General features: G+C 30.8%; 1 protein-coding gene and 2 long non-coding RNA genes across 4 annotated transcripts; all 3 read right to left on the reverse strand.

Annotated features, from left to right (window-relative positions):
* Positions 1 to 3,136: 3,136 nt before the first annotated feature.
* On the reverse strand, positions 3,137 to 4,158 carry LOC107903311 (uncharacterized). The gene is made up of 2 exons (XR_001685759.2): positions 3,681 to 4,158; positions 3,137 to 3,398 (listed from the first exon to the last, which is right to left on the reverse strand). It is a non-coding gene; the product is annotated as an uncharacterized lncRNA (long non-coding RNA).
* A 6,568-nt stretch (positions 4,159 to 10,726) lies between these two features.
* Positions 10,727 to 11,342, reverse strand: LOC107903310 (uncharacterized). The gene is made up of 2 exons (XR_001685758.2): positions 11,064 to 11,342; positions 10,727 to 10,955 (listed from the first exon to the last, which is right to left on the reverse strand). It is a non-coding gene; the product is annotated as an uncharacterized lncRNA (long non-coding RNA).
* A 1,745-nt stretch (positions 11,343 to 13,087) lies between these two features.
* LOC107907421 (serine/threonine protein phosphatase 2A 57 kDa regulatory subunit B' kappa isoform) lies at positions 13,088 to 16,285 on the reverse strand. 2 transcript variants are annotated; one of them, XM_016834794.2, is made up of 3 exons: positions 15,949 to 16,285; positions 13,895 to 15,094; positions 13,088 to 13,687 (listed from the first exon to the last, which is right to left on the reverse strand). In XM_016834794.2, exons 2-3 carry the CDS (start codon positions 15,056 to 15,058, stop codon positions 13,328 to 13,330), a joined length of 1,524 nt encoding a protein of 507 aa, XP_016690283.1. In that variant the 5' UTR covers positions 15,059 to 15,094; positions 15,949 to 16,285; the 3' UTR covers positions 13,088 to 13,327. The 2 variants fall into 2 exon arrangements, with proteins under 2 accessions (XP_016690283.1, XP_016690284.1); XM_016834795.2 differs by having other exon boundaries at positions 15,451 to 16,278.
* Between the last annotated feature and the right edge of the window lie 260 nt (positions 16,286 to 16,545).

Genomic DNA, 16,545 nt, shown 5'->3' on the forward strand with positions numbered 1-16,545 from the left:
AAAATAAAAATTTAAAATATATGACTCCAAGAGTCTCAACCACCATCACTTTTTTTCTAAAGTGGATATGAAAATAATATCATTGCAGGTTCAGACTTATCCGATGGCCATCACCCCCATTGCTCCAATATCCGGACCATATCAATTACAACATGGCCTTGCCATGCTATGGTAGTTTGATATAGGAATCCCAAAACCAGATAGAGTAGATTTTTCATATCGGTTAACCTTTTTTGATAATTTTTTTTATCTATTATCATTTAATACGTGTTTAATTATCATTTATAAATTAATTCTTACATTTGATAAATAAGTATTACATATTTAAAAGGTGATAATTAATATTAATTTTTTAAAATTAATATATTAAATATTAATAGATGAAAAAGTAATGAATTATTTCTACTAATATGATTATGTTAGTTGACTCCACCTCTATGTAATAATTTTAATTTTAAAGTAAGTTTTCAATTTGTATTAATTAATCAGATAAATGTAAAATATGATTTTTTTTGGTAGAAAAAAATATGATTCTTTACTTCATCTCGGAAGGTATGTATATATATATTATAATGTTAAGTAGCTTTTGTAATATTTGTTGGTTTTTGTTGAGGGAAATTGTACCTTTCATTATCAATGGAAAATATTGTTTCATTCAAGAATTTTGTTTTTTACTCGAAGAGCATTTTGATTGATGGCTAGTGTAGATACAATTTGTAAGTTCATAGGAGAAGTACTTACAATCTCGGTTGTATCTTCATCAACCATCAACCAAGACACTCTTTTGAATGTGACAATACCTTCTGTCGGGGGTCCGAAATCCAACTCTCCTCAACGCTTTCATATTTGATTTAAAATATTATTAATATGATTCTGGATGGATTAAATTATTATAAGAAAGAAATATCAATCATCTGAATATTCACTACACCAAAACAGGTCTTTAGCGGCGGTATTAGCGGCGTTTAAACAAAAAACGCCGTAAAAAATAGAGTTTTAGCGGCGTCCAGAGACAAACGCCGCAATAAATGGTTATTAGTGGCGCCACAAAACTTGTTTGCAAAACGGCTCCGTTTTTTGGTTACTTTATGACTTTAGTGGCGCTTCCACAAAAACGCCGCAAAAAATTGGAATATAGCGGTGTTTTCTGAGAAACGCTAGTAAAGATAACAAATTTGAAGAAAAAATCTGAGCAAAACAATACCGTTTTATGGTTTCATTTTATTTCTTTAGTGGCGCATTGTAAAAAACGCCGGAAAAGATTGAATTGGCAGCGTTTTTAGAGAAACACCGGTAAAGATATCTAATTTGAGGAAAAAATTTGGACAAAATGCTACCGTTTTATTGCTTCATTTTATTTCTTTAGTGGCGCATTGTAAAAAACGCCGCAAATATTGGGATATAGTGGCGTTATTGGAGAAACGCCGGTTAGGATATCTAATTTAAGGAAAAATTTTGAGCAAAACGGTACCGTTTTGTTGTTTCCTTTTTATGCTTTAGTGGCGAAATGTTAAAAAAACGCCGGAAACGGTTCGGATTTAGCTGCGCATATTAAGAAACGCCAGAACTAGACTAAGTAAAACGGCTTCATTTTATTTCAGGATATTGATTTAGTGGCACTTTTAAGTAAATGCCGCGAACATTTCGGCAATACGACATCGTCTGCTTTTCTTCTTTTGTGGAATGTTCATTAAAACGACGCCGCTTTTGATTGTCTGTATTGGTAGTAGCGGCGTTTTTGGTCAAAACGCCGCAAAAAAAAGAAATAAAATTTTAAGTTTTAGGGATTAATATTTAAGTTTTATCGTATACTGTTAGGGGTTTTAGGGTTTGTGGCACAATATTTATTATTTTAAGATTACAGTTTTGTGTTCTGGGCTTAGAGTTTAGGTTTAGGGCTTGGAGATTGAGGTTTAAGGTTTAGAGTTTACATTTCAGCGTTATTATCGGGTTAGAGTTTACGGCTTATAAGATAATGAAATTTACTGTGTTAAGGATTGATGTTTATGTTTTACGATTTAGCGTTAATGATTTAAGGGTTACGATGTAAGGTTTTAGCATTTCGGATTTATGGTTTATACGAGTTTAATATATATATGTTATATATGATGAAACAGTTTAATATTATATACGACCATTCATTTGTTTGCTAAAAATAGAGCATAAATTTATAATTGTAAGACATTATTGGAATAGTGTGAATAATTAATAAATTTGAATGTTAATAGTATTTAAAAATCTATTAAAAACAAAAATACTTATAAAATATTATAAGAACTGAATAATTAGTGGCGTTTTAAACTAAACACTGCAATAGATAGGATTTAGCGGCGCTTAGACTTAAAATGCCACAAAGAATATATCAAAACGACTTCGTTTTCCTTTCAGTATATTTCTTTAGTGGCATTTTCTGATAAAACGCCGCAAAGTTTTCTACAATACGACATTGTCTGCTGTTCTTCTTTGGTGGAAATTTCGATAAAACGACGCCGCTTTCAAGGTTGTTTCTAGTGGTAGTAGCGGCGCTTTCGGTAAAAATGCCGCAAAAAAAGAAATAATATATTAGGGTTTAGGGATTAATATTTATAAATAATCGTAAATGGTTTGGGGTTTTAGGGTTCATTACACAATGTTTATTATTTTAGGATTAAAATTTTGACGACATGGGTTTAGAGTTTAGGTTTAGGGCTCGGGGATTGGGGTTTAAGGTTTATAGTTTACATTTCAGTGTTAATATCATGTTAGGGTTTATGGCTTATGATGAGATAATGAAATTTACTGTTTTAGGGCTTGATGTTTATGGTTTACTGTTTGCTTTAATGATTTAAGGGTTACGATGTATGTTTTTTTTGCATTTTGGATTTAAGGTTTATAGTGTTTAAGGTTTAGATTTAGGGTTAGGGTTTTAATGTTTAATTAATATTTTGATACAAAAGTCAAAAAATTAAGGTACTTATGTTTTTTTTATTATGTCATTATTAGGGTTAGAACTAACAGGGGTATAAAAACATATATATATGCATGGCACGATATCACATATATATATGTCGTTATATATGTTGAAACACTTTAATATTTTATACGAGTGTTATCCATATTTGCTAAAAAGAGAGCATAAAGTTGAAATTGTAAGACATTATTGGAATAGTGTGAATAATTAATAAATTTGAATGTTGATAGTGTAGAGCCCAAATATGCCCGGGCCCAATAAAATTAAAACCCAAGACCCAAACATCAAGCCCAAAAACACCAACAGCCCAGCAAGCCCAAAGCTTAACAAAATTTCAGCCAAATCAAAAATCAAAATCCTAGCCGCATAGCAGCCACCAGCAAGACCCCAGCCGTCGCACGTCTCGGGACTGACCTCCTCCATGCGCGCCGTTTTCCCCCACGTTCGCCTGCAAAACGGACTCAAGGAGTCCCATAGAGAGAAAACAGTAAAGAATAATAGCAAAATCGGGACAAAAGTTTGATTTTTTTTTGGCTATATAAAGGCTGATTCTTATTGTAAAAATGGGGAGGGAAATTTTTGTTTTTTCAGTGTGAGAGATATACAAGAAATAAAAAGAAATACTGAGGAAAAAATTTCTTGAAGGTGAATTGGGTTTTTACATTTTCTATTCTGTTTATTATTATTTTGTTTTCTAAAGAAACAGTACAAAAGAGGAGAGGGATAATACCTTCGAGGATTGGCCGTTGAACCACGTTCGCCTTGCTCAGATCGGAGTTTGGCGGTGCGCTGGGAATTGGCTCGCCTGAGAATGGCGGCAGTGGGGGTTGGGGGTTAAAAAAAACCCTAGCAAAGAACTTTTTTTTTTCTCTGCTGCAAATGATCTATTTTTTTTTTAAAAAAACTGCATTAAGTAAAGACACCGAAACGGTGTCGTTCGGCTGAGGCAGGCCCGCGCGGTGACCCGACCCGGAGGGGAGGATCCGCGCGTCTTGGGCCTAGATGGTACATTTTCGCGTTTGGTCCCTGAGTTTTTAAAAGTGTGTTTTAATCAATTTCTTTGTTTCTCTTAAATTTGGCCGTATCTTTTATTTCTGTTTCAATTCGGTCCTTCACTGCGCAGCGTTTTGGAGAGAGGGATTAATTTCCCTTTTAGTCCCCCATAATTGTTTGTGTGTTCAAGTTTGCCCTCTTTTATTTATTTTCAAATCTACCCCATTTTTGTTGTTTTTAAGTTCAATTTAGTCCATTTTGTTTTTTAATTTTTTTTAATTTTTTAAATATTTATCATTATTTCATCTTGTTATATTATTTATTATCATAGTTATTATCATTACCTCTATATTCATACACGCACAGTTTTTACATAGTATATTTATAAATGCTTTTATATATGGTACATACGCCTACTTTTATATATAATATATATGCAATTTTTAATATATACGGTTTTAAGCTATTTCACATTTAATACATTTTTTTTATTTTTTCTACTTCTTTACTTCTACATACATATACCTTTTCATATTTTTTAACATATTTTTTTTATTTTTATAAATACATGTATTTTTTTTACAAAACATATATATCTTTTATATTTTATTTTTGAAAACATTGGTTTTACTTTACTTTTGTAAATATATACATATGCATTTTTTTCCCTTTCTATTTTATTTTGAGTACATGTTTTGGTGCTTGTTTCATTGGATATATTTTATTCCTTCTATTTGTACGTATACTTGTATATGTGTTAGCTGTATGTGTACATATATTTGTAATTTTACGGTTATATTGAATTTGTATATTTATATTTGTAAATATTTATTCGTATATGCTGTAAATTAAAGGATTTGTATCATATTGTATATTAACTTTTTAACATACCCTTTTGAAAATATAATTTGGTTTTAACCATTAATCAAAGTTATTTTCTTGATTTAAAGGTTTTTTTTTTGAATAAAAGCATTTTTGGAAGTTTGGGATTTTCGAGGGAAATTGAGCCCTAACGTATTGGGTTCCGGTTTTCTTTGTCAATCCTAAATGACCGAGAATATTTTTTATTCAAGATGCATAAAAATCATTTTTGAGAACTTAACTTGTTGTGCCCTAACGTATTAGGTGTGGCATGTTATTTTCTCGAAATGAAGATTTTCGTATAAAATAAAAGTTATATTCAAGTTTGGGGAATTATGAGGAATTGTACCTTAACATATTGGGACTCGATTTCTGTACATGACTTGAACAATTGGATATCCTTTTGCAAATTTCATCATTCAAGCTTATTTTAAAATCTTTTTAACTTTCGACACTAAGACATCAAATAATCGATTTGGTACCGATTTTGGGCGTTATGAGGGTGCTAATCCTTCCTCGTGCGTAATTGACTCCCGAGCCTGTTTTCAAAATTCGCAGACCAAAATAATTTTTAAGGTGGGCCGGTCACACCTTAATAAAGGATCGGTGGCGACTCCAGTTTTGTTTTTTTAAAGTCGACAACTAAATTTTTGTTTTCAAAAAAACCGTTTCGACAGATAGTATTTAAAAATCTATTAAAAATAAAAATACTTATAAATAAATACATATAAAATATTATAAAAACTGAATAATTAGTTACGTTTTAAACTAAAATGCCGCAATAGATAGGCTTTAGCGGCGCTTAGACGTAAAACGCCGCAAAGAATATATCAAAACGGCTTCGTTTTCCTTTCAGTATATTTCTTTAGTGGCGTTTTCTGATAAAACGCCGCAAATGTTTCTACAATACGACATCTTCTGTTGTTCTTCTTTGGTGGAAAGTTCGATAAAACAACACCGCTTTTGATTGTTTCTAGTGGTAGTAGCGGCGTTTTCAGCAAAAACGCTGCAAAAAAGAAATAATATATTAGGGTTTAGGGATTAATATTTATAAAAAATCGTATACGGTTTGGGGTTTTAGGGTTCGTTACACAATGTTGATAGTGTCAATAATTAATAAATTTGAATGTTGATAGTATTTAAATAATACATGCTTACATAAAATTAAAAAAAATTATTAAGATTTGTACAATAAAAAATAATATGTTAAATCTGTGTCATATTTTTAAACTATTTTAATTGAAATAAAATTAATAATTTCATAATAATGCATCAATTTAAAATAATGTCATAACATTTATACAATTTAAAAATCTATTAAAAATAAAAATACTTATAAATAAAGACATATTAAATATTATAAAAACTGAATATTTATAAATTTATTAAATATGTATAATTCAAAATAATATATTAAATTTAAAAGAATGTCATAACATTTTTCCAATTTAAAAATCTATTAAAAATCAAAATACTTATAAATAATGTGAATATTTAGTGGCATTTGGAACCAAAATGCCGGAAATTGTAATTTAAAAATTGAAGAAACCGGCGTCGTTTCATTGACGAGTTTAGGGTTCGGTGGCGTTTTTTCTCAAAGCGCCGCAAAAAGCTGTAAGATTAGAGGCGTTTTCGTTTAAGCGCCACAAATATATTAAAATTAAACGGCGTCGTTTTGAGGGGATATCGGTTTTGGGGTATATCTCCGTACCCAGCCCCAAATCCCATCTTTCAGTCAAATCCCTAACCCTAAGTTTAGCATAGCATCTCCGATTTCCCCTCCTCCGTTTTCTTTATCTCTTTCATCTTTCTGTTTGGGCGTTTCGCTTTATTGCAAAAAAAAACCATTAAAAAGGCTTCATACAACATTCTATTTGTTGAAAACATTAAACATTATTTGCGGCAAAGAAGAGGGAGAACGTCGAGGAACATCTTAAGGTTCGAATGTCCGATTCTTCGTATTTATACATTGGGTTTTGTCGTATTTTTAATTTTGATTTTGCTTTCTTATTGGTTGGTGATACTGGAATTAAAAAAATGTATTCTCTGTGCTTAGGGTTTTCTGTGTGTTCGACTGTTTTGTTCATCCTCGTGAAGGTAAATTACTGCTTCTATTGTTCATTACTGTTTTTGTAAATGGTTTAATTTGTTAGGAACTGATTTTAAGTTTTGTTTTTTTTTTCTCCAGTTTTTGGTCAATCCATTTCATTGCTTTCATTTCAGTTTTCTTCATCATTCTGAAGGTACAGAACACATGCTTTGTTACTGTTTATTTGTTGAACTCATTTGGTACTGCTTTTAAAGTATGGAATTTTGATGTCTAGCTTAGGGTTTAATTTATTAGTTTATAAAACTATTCTGTTAAATCTGGTGCAACCGATTACATTTCCAGGTAATGAAATGGGTTTTTAAGTTGAATTTTATTAAGCCGTGTTGTTTTTTAGTATGATTTTTAAGTTCGGTTCGAATGTCTGATTCTTTGTATTTATACATTGGGTTTTGTTGTATTTTTAATTTTGATTTTGCTTTCTTATTGGTTGGTGATACTAGAATTAAAAAAAAATTATTCTCTGTGTTTAGGGTTTTCGGTGTGTTCGACTATTTTGTTCATCCTCGTGAAGGTAAATTACTGCTTCTATTGTTCATTACTGTTTTTGTAAATGGTTTAATTTGTTAGGAACTGATTTTAAGTTTTGTTTTTTTTCTCCAGTTTTTGGTCAATCCATTTCATTGCTTTCATTTCAGTTTTCTTCATCATTCTGAAGGTACAGAACACATGCTTTGTTACTGTTTATTTGTTGAAATCATTTGGTACTGTTTTTAAAGTATGGAATTTTGATGTCTAGTTTAGGGTTTAATTTATTAATTTATAAAACTGTTCTGTTAAATGTGGTCCAGCCGATTAAATTTCCAGGTAATGAAATGGATTTTTAAGTTGAATTTTATTAAGCCATGTTGTTTTTTAGTATGATTTTTAAGTTCGATATATATACTCTTTGTTTGTTTCTTATTGTCTTTGATTTTTTGTATGATTTTACTACTTAACTGGAGTTTGTCTATTTTCATATGTTTTTCTCAGTTACAAGTTATCACTGTTTCTTAATTTAATACTGTCTGTTGAAATATAATGTTGGGTTCCACTTTTATTTTGTGGTTTGTAAACTATGAATTCGGTTTCTAAACTTTCGATTTATGGTTTGTAATCTGCTTCATAATCAGTCCGTTTACTGTTTGCTTAAATCACAAGATCTACCTCATGTGTTAGGTTTTATTTATTTGAAATGAAATATTTTACTTAATTGGTAATAGTTTGCAATGCTTAGAAAATGAACACAAAAGATGGTTTCCTAGCAATCAATCGTGCCAAAACGCAATATATTTCGGTTTGCAATACTATATCGTAAATATTAAAATATTGGACAGAAATATTATACCGTAAATATTTAAATTTATATTCTTTTTATATATTACATATATTAATATGGATATATAAGCTATATTTTATTTTTTGTAATAATAGCATTTTAAATTTAAAAAAGATTTGTAAATGATAATTTAATATCTATTAAAACCAATATTTTTAATATATCACCCCATATATGGTATGGGTATATAACCTATATTTAAAACTTATTACTATAAAATTTGTAAGTTTTCTAAATAATTGTAAATATTGTTTTAATATCTATATAAGTTTTCTAAATTTATAAGTTTGCTAAATAAGTTTTCTAAATTTATTTGTATTAAAATTTATTAGTATTAAATTTACTTCGTTTTCTAAATAAGTGTTCTAAATTTGTTAGTAATAAATTTTATTAGTATTAATTTTATAAATTTTCTACATAAGTTACATAATACACCACTTACATAACTTACAAAACTTATATAATACATAACTTATATTTAAGCTTGCATAACTTACATAATAACTTACTTAACTTATATATAATAACATAATAAATTACATAATACTTTATGTTATAATACATAACTTATATATAAGCTTGCATAACTTACATAATAACTTACATATAATAGCATAATAAATTACATAATACTTTATATAATAACATAATAACTTAAATAACTTATATAATAACATAATAACTAACATACAATATATAAACATATATAGAAACTTGCATAACTTATATAATAACATAATACATAACCTAAATAACTTACATAAATTAAATAACTTACATAAATTAAATAACTTACATAACTTACATAACTTACATAAATTAAATAACTTACATAACTTACATTATACACAACTTACATAAATTAAATAACTTACATAACTTACATTAATTAAATAACTTACATAACTTACATAAATTAAATAACTTACATAACTTACATAACTTACATTATACACAACTTACATAAATTAAATAACTTACATAACTTACATAACTTACATAAATTAAATAACTTACATAACTTGCATAACTTACATAAATTAAATAACTTACATAACTTACATTATACATAACCTTCTTAACTTTCATTATACACAACTCACATAATTAATATTATACACAACTTACATAATACATTACTTACATAACTTTCATTACTTACAGTACTTACATAATACATAATACATAACTTACATAATACATAAAAATATATCATATCACAAATTTCTGTAATTCATTTATGGTTATAACTGGTGTTTTAACTTACCCGTGTAAATTATTGTCAACGGAAACGACGTAGTTAAATGGCTCTCCCAAGGTCCAGATCGAGTAGTTAAAAGATATAGTGCGTTCCTCATCAACGGATTCAGATTTCATACAAAATATCGCGAGAGGTTGAGGAGAACGCAAAATTGTGGAATAATTGTTAATTCCTCAATTACAAGTTATGCTAGTGCTAGGGACAATAATCCTGTAGAGGGAAATGTGGAATATTTCGGACTTCTTACTGACATAATTGAGTTGGATTACTACGGCAAATGGAAAGTTGTCTTATTTCGAGGTGATTGGGCTGATGTTAATACTGCTCGTGGAATTAAGCAAGATCAATTTGGTTTTACAATGGTGAACTTCGCCCGATTGATTCACACAGGACAACAACTGATGAAGAACTGCAGCTACAACTTAAAGCAGAGGCTGCAGCGAGAGAAGCAGAGCAGAGCAGAGAGTACGACGAACTCCAGCAGCAGCTTCAGAGTATGATGAAGATGTTTCAGTCGCAACTTCTGCCGTCATAGTGTATTGCATTAATATTTTTATCATTTTAACTTTTAACATTTTTGCAAAAATAATATGAATTCACTTTTATTTATTGATATTAATATTATTTTATTCGTTTAATTTGAAATATTATATAAATTTATTGCTTTTGGCTGGTTTAGATCTGGTTGCTTTTGATTTGTTGCTACAGGAGGTTGAAGAAATGAAAAATTTAATATAAAAAAAATCCCAAAAATAGTGGCGTTTTTGTATAAAAGCGCCGCTAAAAGAAATGTTTCTTAGCGGCGCTTTTATACAAAAACGTCACTATTTTTAGGATTTTTTTATATTAAAATTTTCATTTCTTCAGCCCTCCTGCAGCAACAAATCAAAAGCAACCAGATCTAAACCAGCCAAAAGCAATAAATTTATATAATATTTCTTTTAGCGACATTTTTATTTGTAAACACTGCAAACGTTAGCGACGTTTTCGTTAGCGGCATTTTTTGCGGTGCTTTTGAAAGCGCCGCAAATATCTTTAGTGGCGGCAAAAAGCGCCGTTAAAGGCCTAAAAAATGCCACTAAAAACTTGTTTTGGTGTTGTGATTACACCAATACAAGATTATAGCATGAAAAAGTAACGCGATGATGATAAAACTGACAAATTAGGTTTTTATGAAAATCAATAATCAAGACATGTATATATATTATAATATATATCCATGCATGCCCCTTGGAATAAATAAATTTTAGCAGCAAACTAAACTGCATAAGTTATTGGTGGATAACACTTGCATTATTTTACAATAATTAAGATGGGGTGATCTAATTCCCCGAAACAAGAGCAAGTGATGATGAGAGTGGAAATTAAAACATTAGCTTAAAGGAAAGGCACGAAACGTATCCCATTCTCCAATATAAACTCTAAAGTCTCGTAGCAGCAGAAACAGCAACAACATGTAAACAAGCTGCATCCACAAGACAACATTAGTGTTATTATTATAATCCAACCTTATATATACGTTTAAAAATATTTAAATGCCAAATATATATATATAGGGGAAATTTGCACATACACGGCATAGATAACGCCTTTTTCCTCATGGCGGCTCCGGATATGTTGCCACAGTGACATTTTATTGCTTTTTTTCTCGTCGGAAAATGCAAAGCTAAGGAAAGCTGAAGGAGTAAAATGGAAAGCAGCAAAGAGAAAATAGTAGTGTGTGGAAGAAAGCAATTGATGTGTAGGCTTATTTATAGGGCTTTCATACTGAATCTGTACAAGTCAGTAGCGGCCCAAATATCAAACTTACAGTTCCAATTACTAACGGTCGCGTTTTGTCTTTGGGTTTCAATTTTTTAAGAGCACCGTTGGTTCACTGGTAGAGGTAATAATGGACGATTTGAAATTGGATATTTACTACTATTTAATTTATTTATTATCTATTTCAGATAATATATTATTAATATTAGAGGTGGACGTTAGGTCGAATCAAGTAAAAAAATTTCGAGTTGATCAGTTTCATTTTGTCTCCTAACTCAATTAAATTTTTTTCGAATCAAATCGAGTAAAATGAAATTTGATTCGAGTTAAATCGAATGAAATTGTTCAAGTTAAATTAAAAAAATTAAACATATCAAATTAAAATCTTGTTATAATATAACTAACTCCTATTAGAACACATAAATTTGAAACCATATATAAGCTCTTTCAAAGCAAAATAAGAGAAACAAATACTTTAGTATGATAAAGTTGAATCATTAATATATTATTTAGGTCCCGAAAATTATTATTTTGAATTTTTTTTACATATTCTTTAGAATTTTTAACATTTTTTAAAATTATTATAATTTTTTAAAAATATAAATTTTAGAATTTTTATTAATATTTTAATATTTAATTTTTTTGTAATTTTTGTTGAGAGATAAACTAATTCACTCATTTTTAAAATTGACAGGGACCAAATGTGTGTTTATACCAATATGTTATTTGAGTTATTCGAATTATTTAGTTTATTTGAATTGTAAAATTCAACACGACTCAAACTTGAAACTCGAATTACTTATTTGAGTTGATTCGAAAAAACCGAATAACTCAATTTGATTAACTATAAATTTAAAAAAAATCAATTTTTTCGAGCCAATCGAGTTTTGCTCACTCCAAATTAATACACAACGACTTTGATCTATTTTTCTCGAATATATTTTACATTTATTTTAAAAAATGATTTACTTAAAATATTAAAATAAATGAATTTAAAATTTCAAAATAATTATATGAAATCAGATTCGAATACACAAACCTATGTTTCCATGAATGGTAGGTTTTGGATGGTTGTTGACGCACGTGGTTGAGCTTTCTTTTGTTTTTGTTCCAACATATTGTGCTAATAATAAGTGCAAGCGTGCACGACAGAGATAAGTGGTGGTGGCCCAGTTGCTAATGCTGAGATGATTACAATAAGACCAGTTCCTTATCATAAACTAAAAGCCCAAAAACAAGCCTAGCCTAGCCTAGCCCTTAAGCGCAACAACATTGTACTCCTCCTAGCCCCAAGATGTCAATTTGATTAGTAAAATGGTTAGGAGTAGGACCATGTTATATATTTATTTCGAAGCCTCCATTTAAACTAATATCACAAATTAAGGGACATCAATTTGATTAATTTATTTAAAGCAAATAAATATAATATAATGCAAGTATTTTCTTTTATCTTTCAATTATATAATTTTGTTTATTCACTCACTTATTACGAGTGAATCGTAATCTAATTAAATTAATATTAAAATTTATCAATTGAATGGTTGTCGTGAGATTAACAAAGTGATTAATGTTAAAGTTATTGATAAATTTGTCGTATGATTGGGAATATGAATTTAAAGAGATTTAGGTTTGAGTTGCATCGTATCCAAATTGCTGAAACATGGGATATAAAGCAACGAAGGCGGCGTTGGTGAAGTGAACTTTGCATTGCTGCAAGTCATTTTGTTTATGGAAGCATACTACGCCTATATATTGTACAGACAAAAAGCACGTACAAAAATACATACCCCATAATAATTTATACATATAATATACTTGCAACCCAACAACTCATCATTCATCAATGCCTCTCGACCTTTCCAGGCAACTGTAATGTAGTACCACTAGTAATTTTCAGTACAGCAATTTCAGCTTTTAGATACAAAATACAAACCCCCTCCTATTTTTGGTAATGACATACAGACCCTATTGAATCACAACTTCGGCCATCGTATTCAAGAAACCAACATCCAACACTGCAATCAGAGCAGGCTATTTATATATATATACTATATGCATATATCTATCTTTTGCCAATCAACAGGCGACAGGCGGTGTGGCTGGTTTTACAGGAGGGACATTGTTAGTAGCTGCAGGTTTGAAAGCAGCGGCAGTGGTTTCCAGGCGTTCCCATGCTAGTTTCCGCTTCTCAGCTGCTTCAATCAATTGGGAGTTTTCTTCCTCCAACTTGTGCTGACAGGCGAGCAGAAGCTCTTCATCCATCTCGCAGAACATCTTTCTTATGTTCTGTGTCAGGTTAAGCACTGCTTGATTCCAATGATTCTGGGAATTCCGTTCAAGGGACGGAAAGATGAGAGGGAAAATCACATGACGGTTATGCGTAATGAGATTGAGGATGTGCTCGTTGTTCCATAACAAGTGAGCTCGTTCGGCCACCTGAGAAAGAAAAAAGGAAGGTGAAAAACAATATCATGTTTCAATTTGACCACAACATCCATCATTGCTTAATTGTTTGTTTAGTCGATAAAAATTCTTCACGATCAGGTAACTTGGAGCTCATTAATGATCACCATTTAATGATACGAGATTCTTAATCAACACCAAACGCACAATCCTGACATAAGTGATTAAATGAAGTTTTACCTGGTAATGGGAGCTATTTAGGCAGCATGCAATACGCCGAAACACAGGAACCATGATCTTTTGGAACTCGACCATGTTAGTCATCTCCAAAATCTCTTCTAACTCGCTTATAAACATCAATTCCTTCTGGCTATTAGTAATTGGCCAGTACTTTAACAGTCCCTTAATCACATTATTAGCTAACTTTTGATCCTTATCTACAAACTGTACAACACAGTAAGTTAATTGCTGATGATAAACACCGATGGACTTTGGTTTGTGTAGCGGTATAAGAGCTCTACATAGGAACATCTTGTGCTCTTCCTTCAATGGTATAGCAAACCCACTAATAATACTTCCAAAAATCTCTAAGAGCTCAGCAATACCATTATGCCTTTCAGTTTCGAAAACAAATCGATAGATGATATTGCTAACAGCTTTTCTCACAAAGGGCCTGTGTACCATGAATTTCCCGTAAATTCTATGCAGAATTGTTTTCAAACAGTCTCTTTCCCGAGGGTCCTCAGACTCAAAAAGGTCAAGTAATTTCAAAATAAAAGAATGATCTACATGCTTTTTTGCCACCTTTGCATCGAGAGAACTATAGCTGATAAACCGAAGAAGTAGATCATACACGAGTTGCAAATTGGACCAGGCAGGGTCAAACATCGGTTCGTCATCTTCTGCTTCACCGCTGGAGGTATTAGAGCGATATTTAGGTGGAAAAACTCTGAACAGATTAACGGCACACATTTTACACATTGCAGCCACTGCTGGTTCGTTGAACTTTGCAGACCCCGAAGAAACGAAATCGACAAGTTCTATCAATGTTTGGCGTTTAAGATCTTGCTCAGAAGAAGCCTTTTTGGGATCGCTAAAATCGGAAACCTCACAACACAGGTTCAATTTACTGATAAACAAGTTCTGCTTCTGCGGATTTGAAACATCCTTGAATGATAGATTCGGCTCCACTGCCTCCACTCCAGCCATGATACTAGCAGGAAAAACAGCTGACGACACCCGTTTAACAACACTTAGTCGACTTGTTATACTATTCCCAATATTCGTACATTGAACTCCATTGCTCGAGTTTGAAGTATGATTGCCTGAATCAAGTCCAGCTGAATCTAAAGAATCAGATTTTTGCGACTTCCGTGGGAGTTTGCTTAGAATTTGCTTGAGCATGATGGCAACAAAGCGATTTCCAGCAGCACAAACTGCCTGAATCACATAAAAGTTCTAGATCGTAAGCAATATAGGAACGGCGCAAATATGCTAGAACAGAAAACAGGAAACAGTAAAGAATCCAACAGTTTCACAACAATAATCAATATACAGCCATGCTTAAAATTAAACTAATCTTCTGTGAGAATTAGATTATGTTCTTGACACTAAAGAAGCTAAATTCTCTAACTAGTTCATGAACATCGTTTCTTCTTAAAAGCGTAAACATTGAAATTTTCAGATCTAAATTAAGAGTATCTAACAATTATCAAATGCTAAAATTCAGTTTTCGGCCATAGAAACTAATGGGAAAAAAATATGAATACATAAAGAAATTTCAGTGAAGCAATTACCCCCAAGTCACAGTGTCGCAACAGGCACCAGCATTATTCTTCAGAGGGGGGCGGCAAAATAAATCAAGCTAAAGCACTCACTTTAATACCATAAAACTAGAAAGAAAAAAAAACTAAGTTCCATACAAGGGGCCTAACAGCAGAAATATTGTGATGAACTAACTGTTAAAGAAGAAAACGGAGAATTTCGTTTTCATAACAGTACAAGCAAACACAAACTTCAGATCTGGGAAAAATAAAGTAAATCACTCAAAGATCCAGCACAAAAAATCACAAGCTTATGAAAAATTGAAAAGAACCCAGATCTCATTTATGTTTAACTAACAATATAAACTACTATAAGGCAGATAGCAGCAACACACAATAAAAATGTCATCATCAAAGTACATAAATTTAGGTAAACATTTTGACCCAAAAGGACAAATAAATTAACTATCATGCAGTTAGCCAAGAATAATAAAGACATATAAGAGAAAATGAAAAAATAAAAATAAAAACCTGTATTTGTTGAGCAGTCAAAGATATGAGTTAGAGTTGGAAAGGGAAAAAAAACCCCAAGAAAAGAAAGAAGGAAGTGAAAAAAAGGAGTAATCTGAAAATGGCTTAGAGTTTAAATAAAGACAGCATTTGGCTTTTTCATTAGTGTCAGGGACATGGAAGAAACGGGGTTGGAGTTTGAGTTTGAAAGAGATGAAAATAGAGTAAATTCATGGTTTTGGATCTCCATGAAAGATGAACAGTTGGGTTCCTCGATTGAAGAGAATGAAAGGTGTGGCATTTTCTGAGAAAATTGAATTTCACTAGTCATCCCACCAAGAACATGTGGCAAAATTTTGTTTTATTTTTTCTAGTAACGAATGGGATCATTAATAATAATAATTAATGATTAAGGTTGGGCCCTGTTGTTTAACACAATTATACTTAACTCGTTGATTAATTGTTCTTACCTTTTCCTAATACTTTTCGGTAAAACTTTGAAAACTTTAATCACCTTTCATCATTTAGTGGTCTTCTTTTAAGTTTTTATTTGATTCTTTGATTAGTGTTTCGGTTCTGTTCAATTAACTTTTTTTAATTATTTAGGATAATTCGATT

The sequence above is a fragment of the Gossypium hirsutum genome, chromosome D05 (genome assembly GCF_007990345.1).
Source record: "Gossypium hirsutum isolate 1008001.06 chromosome D05, Gossypium_hirsutum_v2.1, whole genome shotgun sequence".
NCBI classification, from domain to species: Eukaryota; Viridiplantae; Streptophyta; class Magnoliopsida; order Malvales; family Malvaceae; genus Gossypium; species Gossypium hirsutum.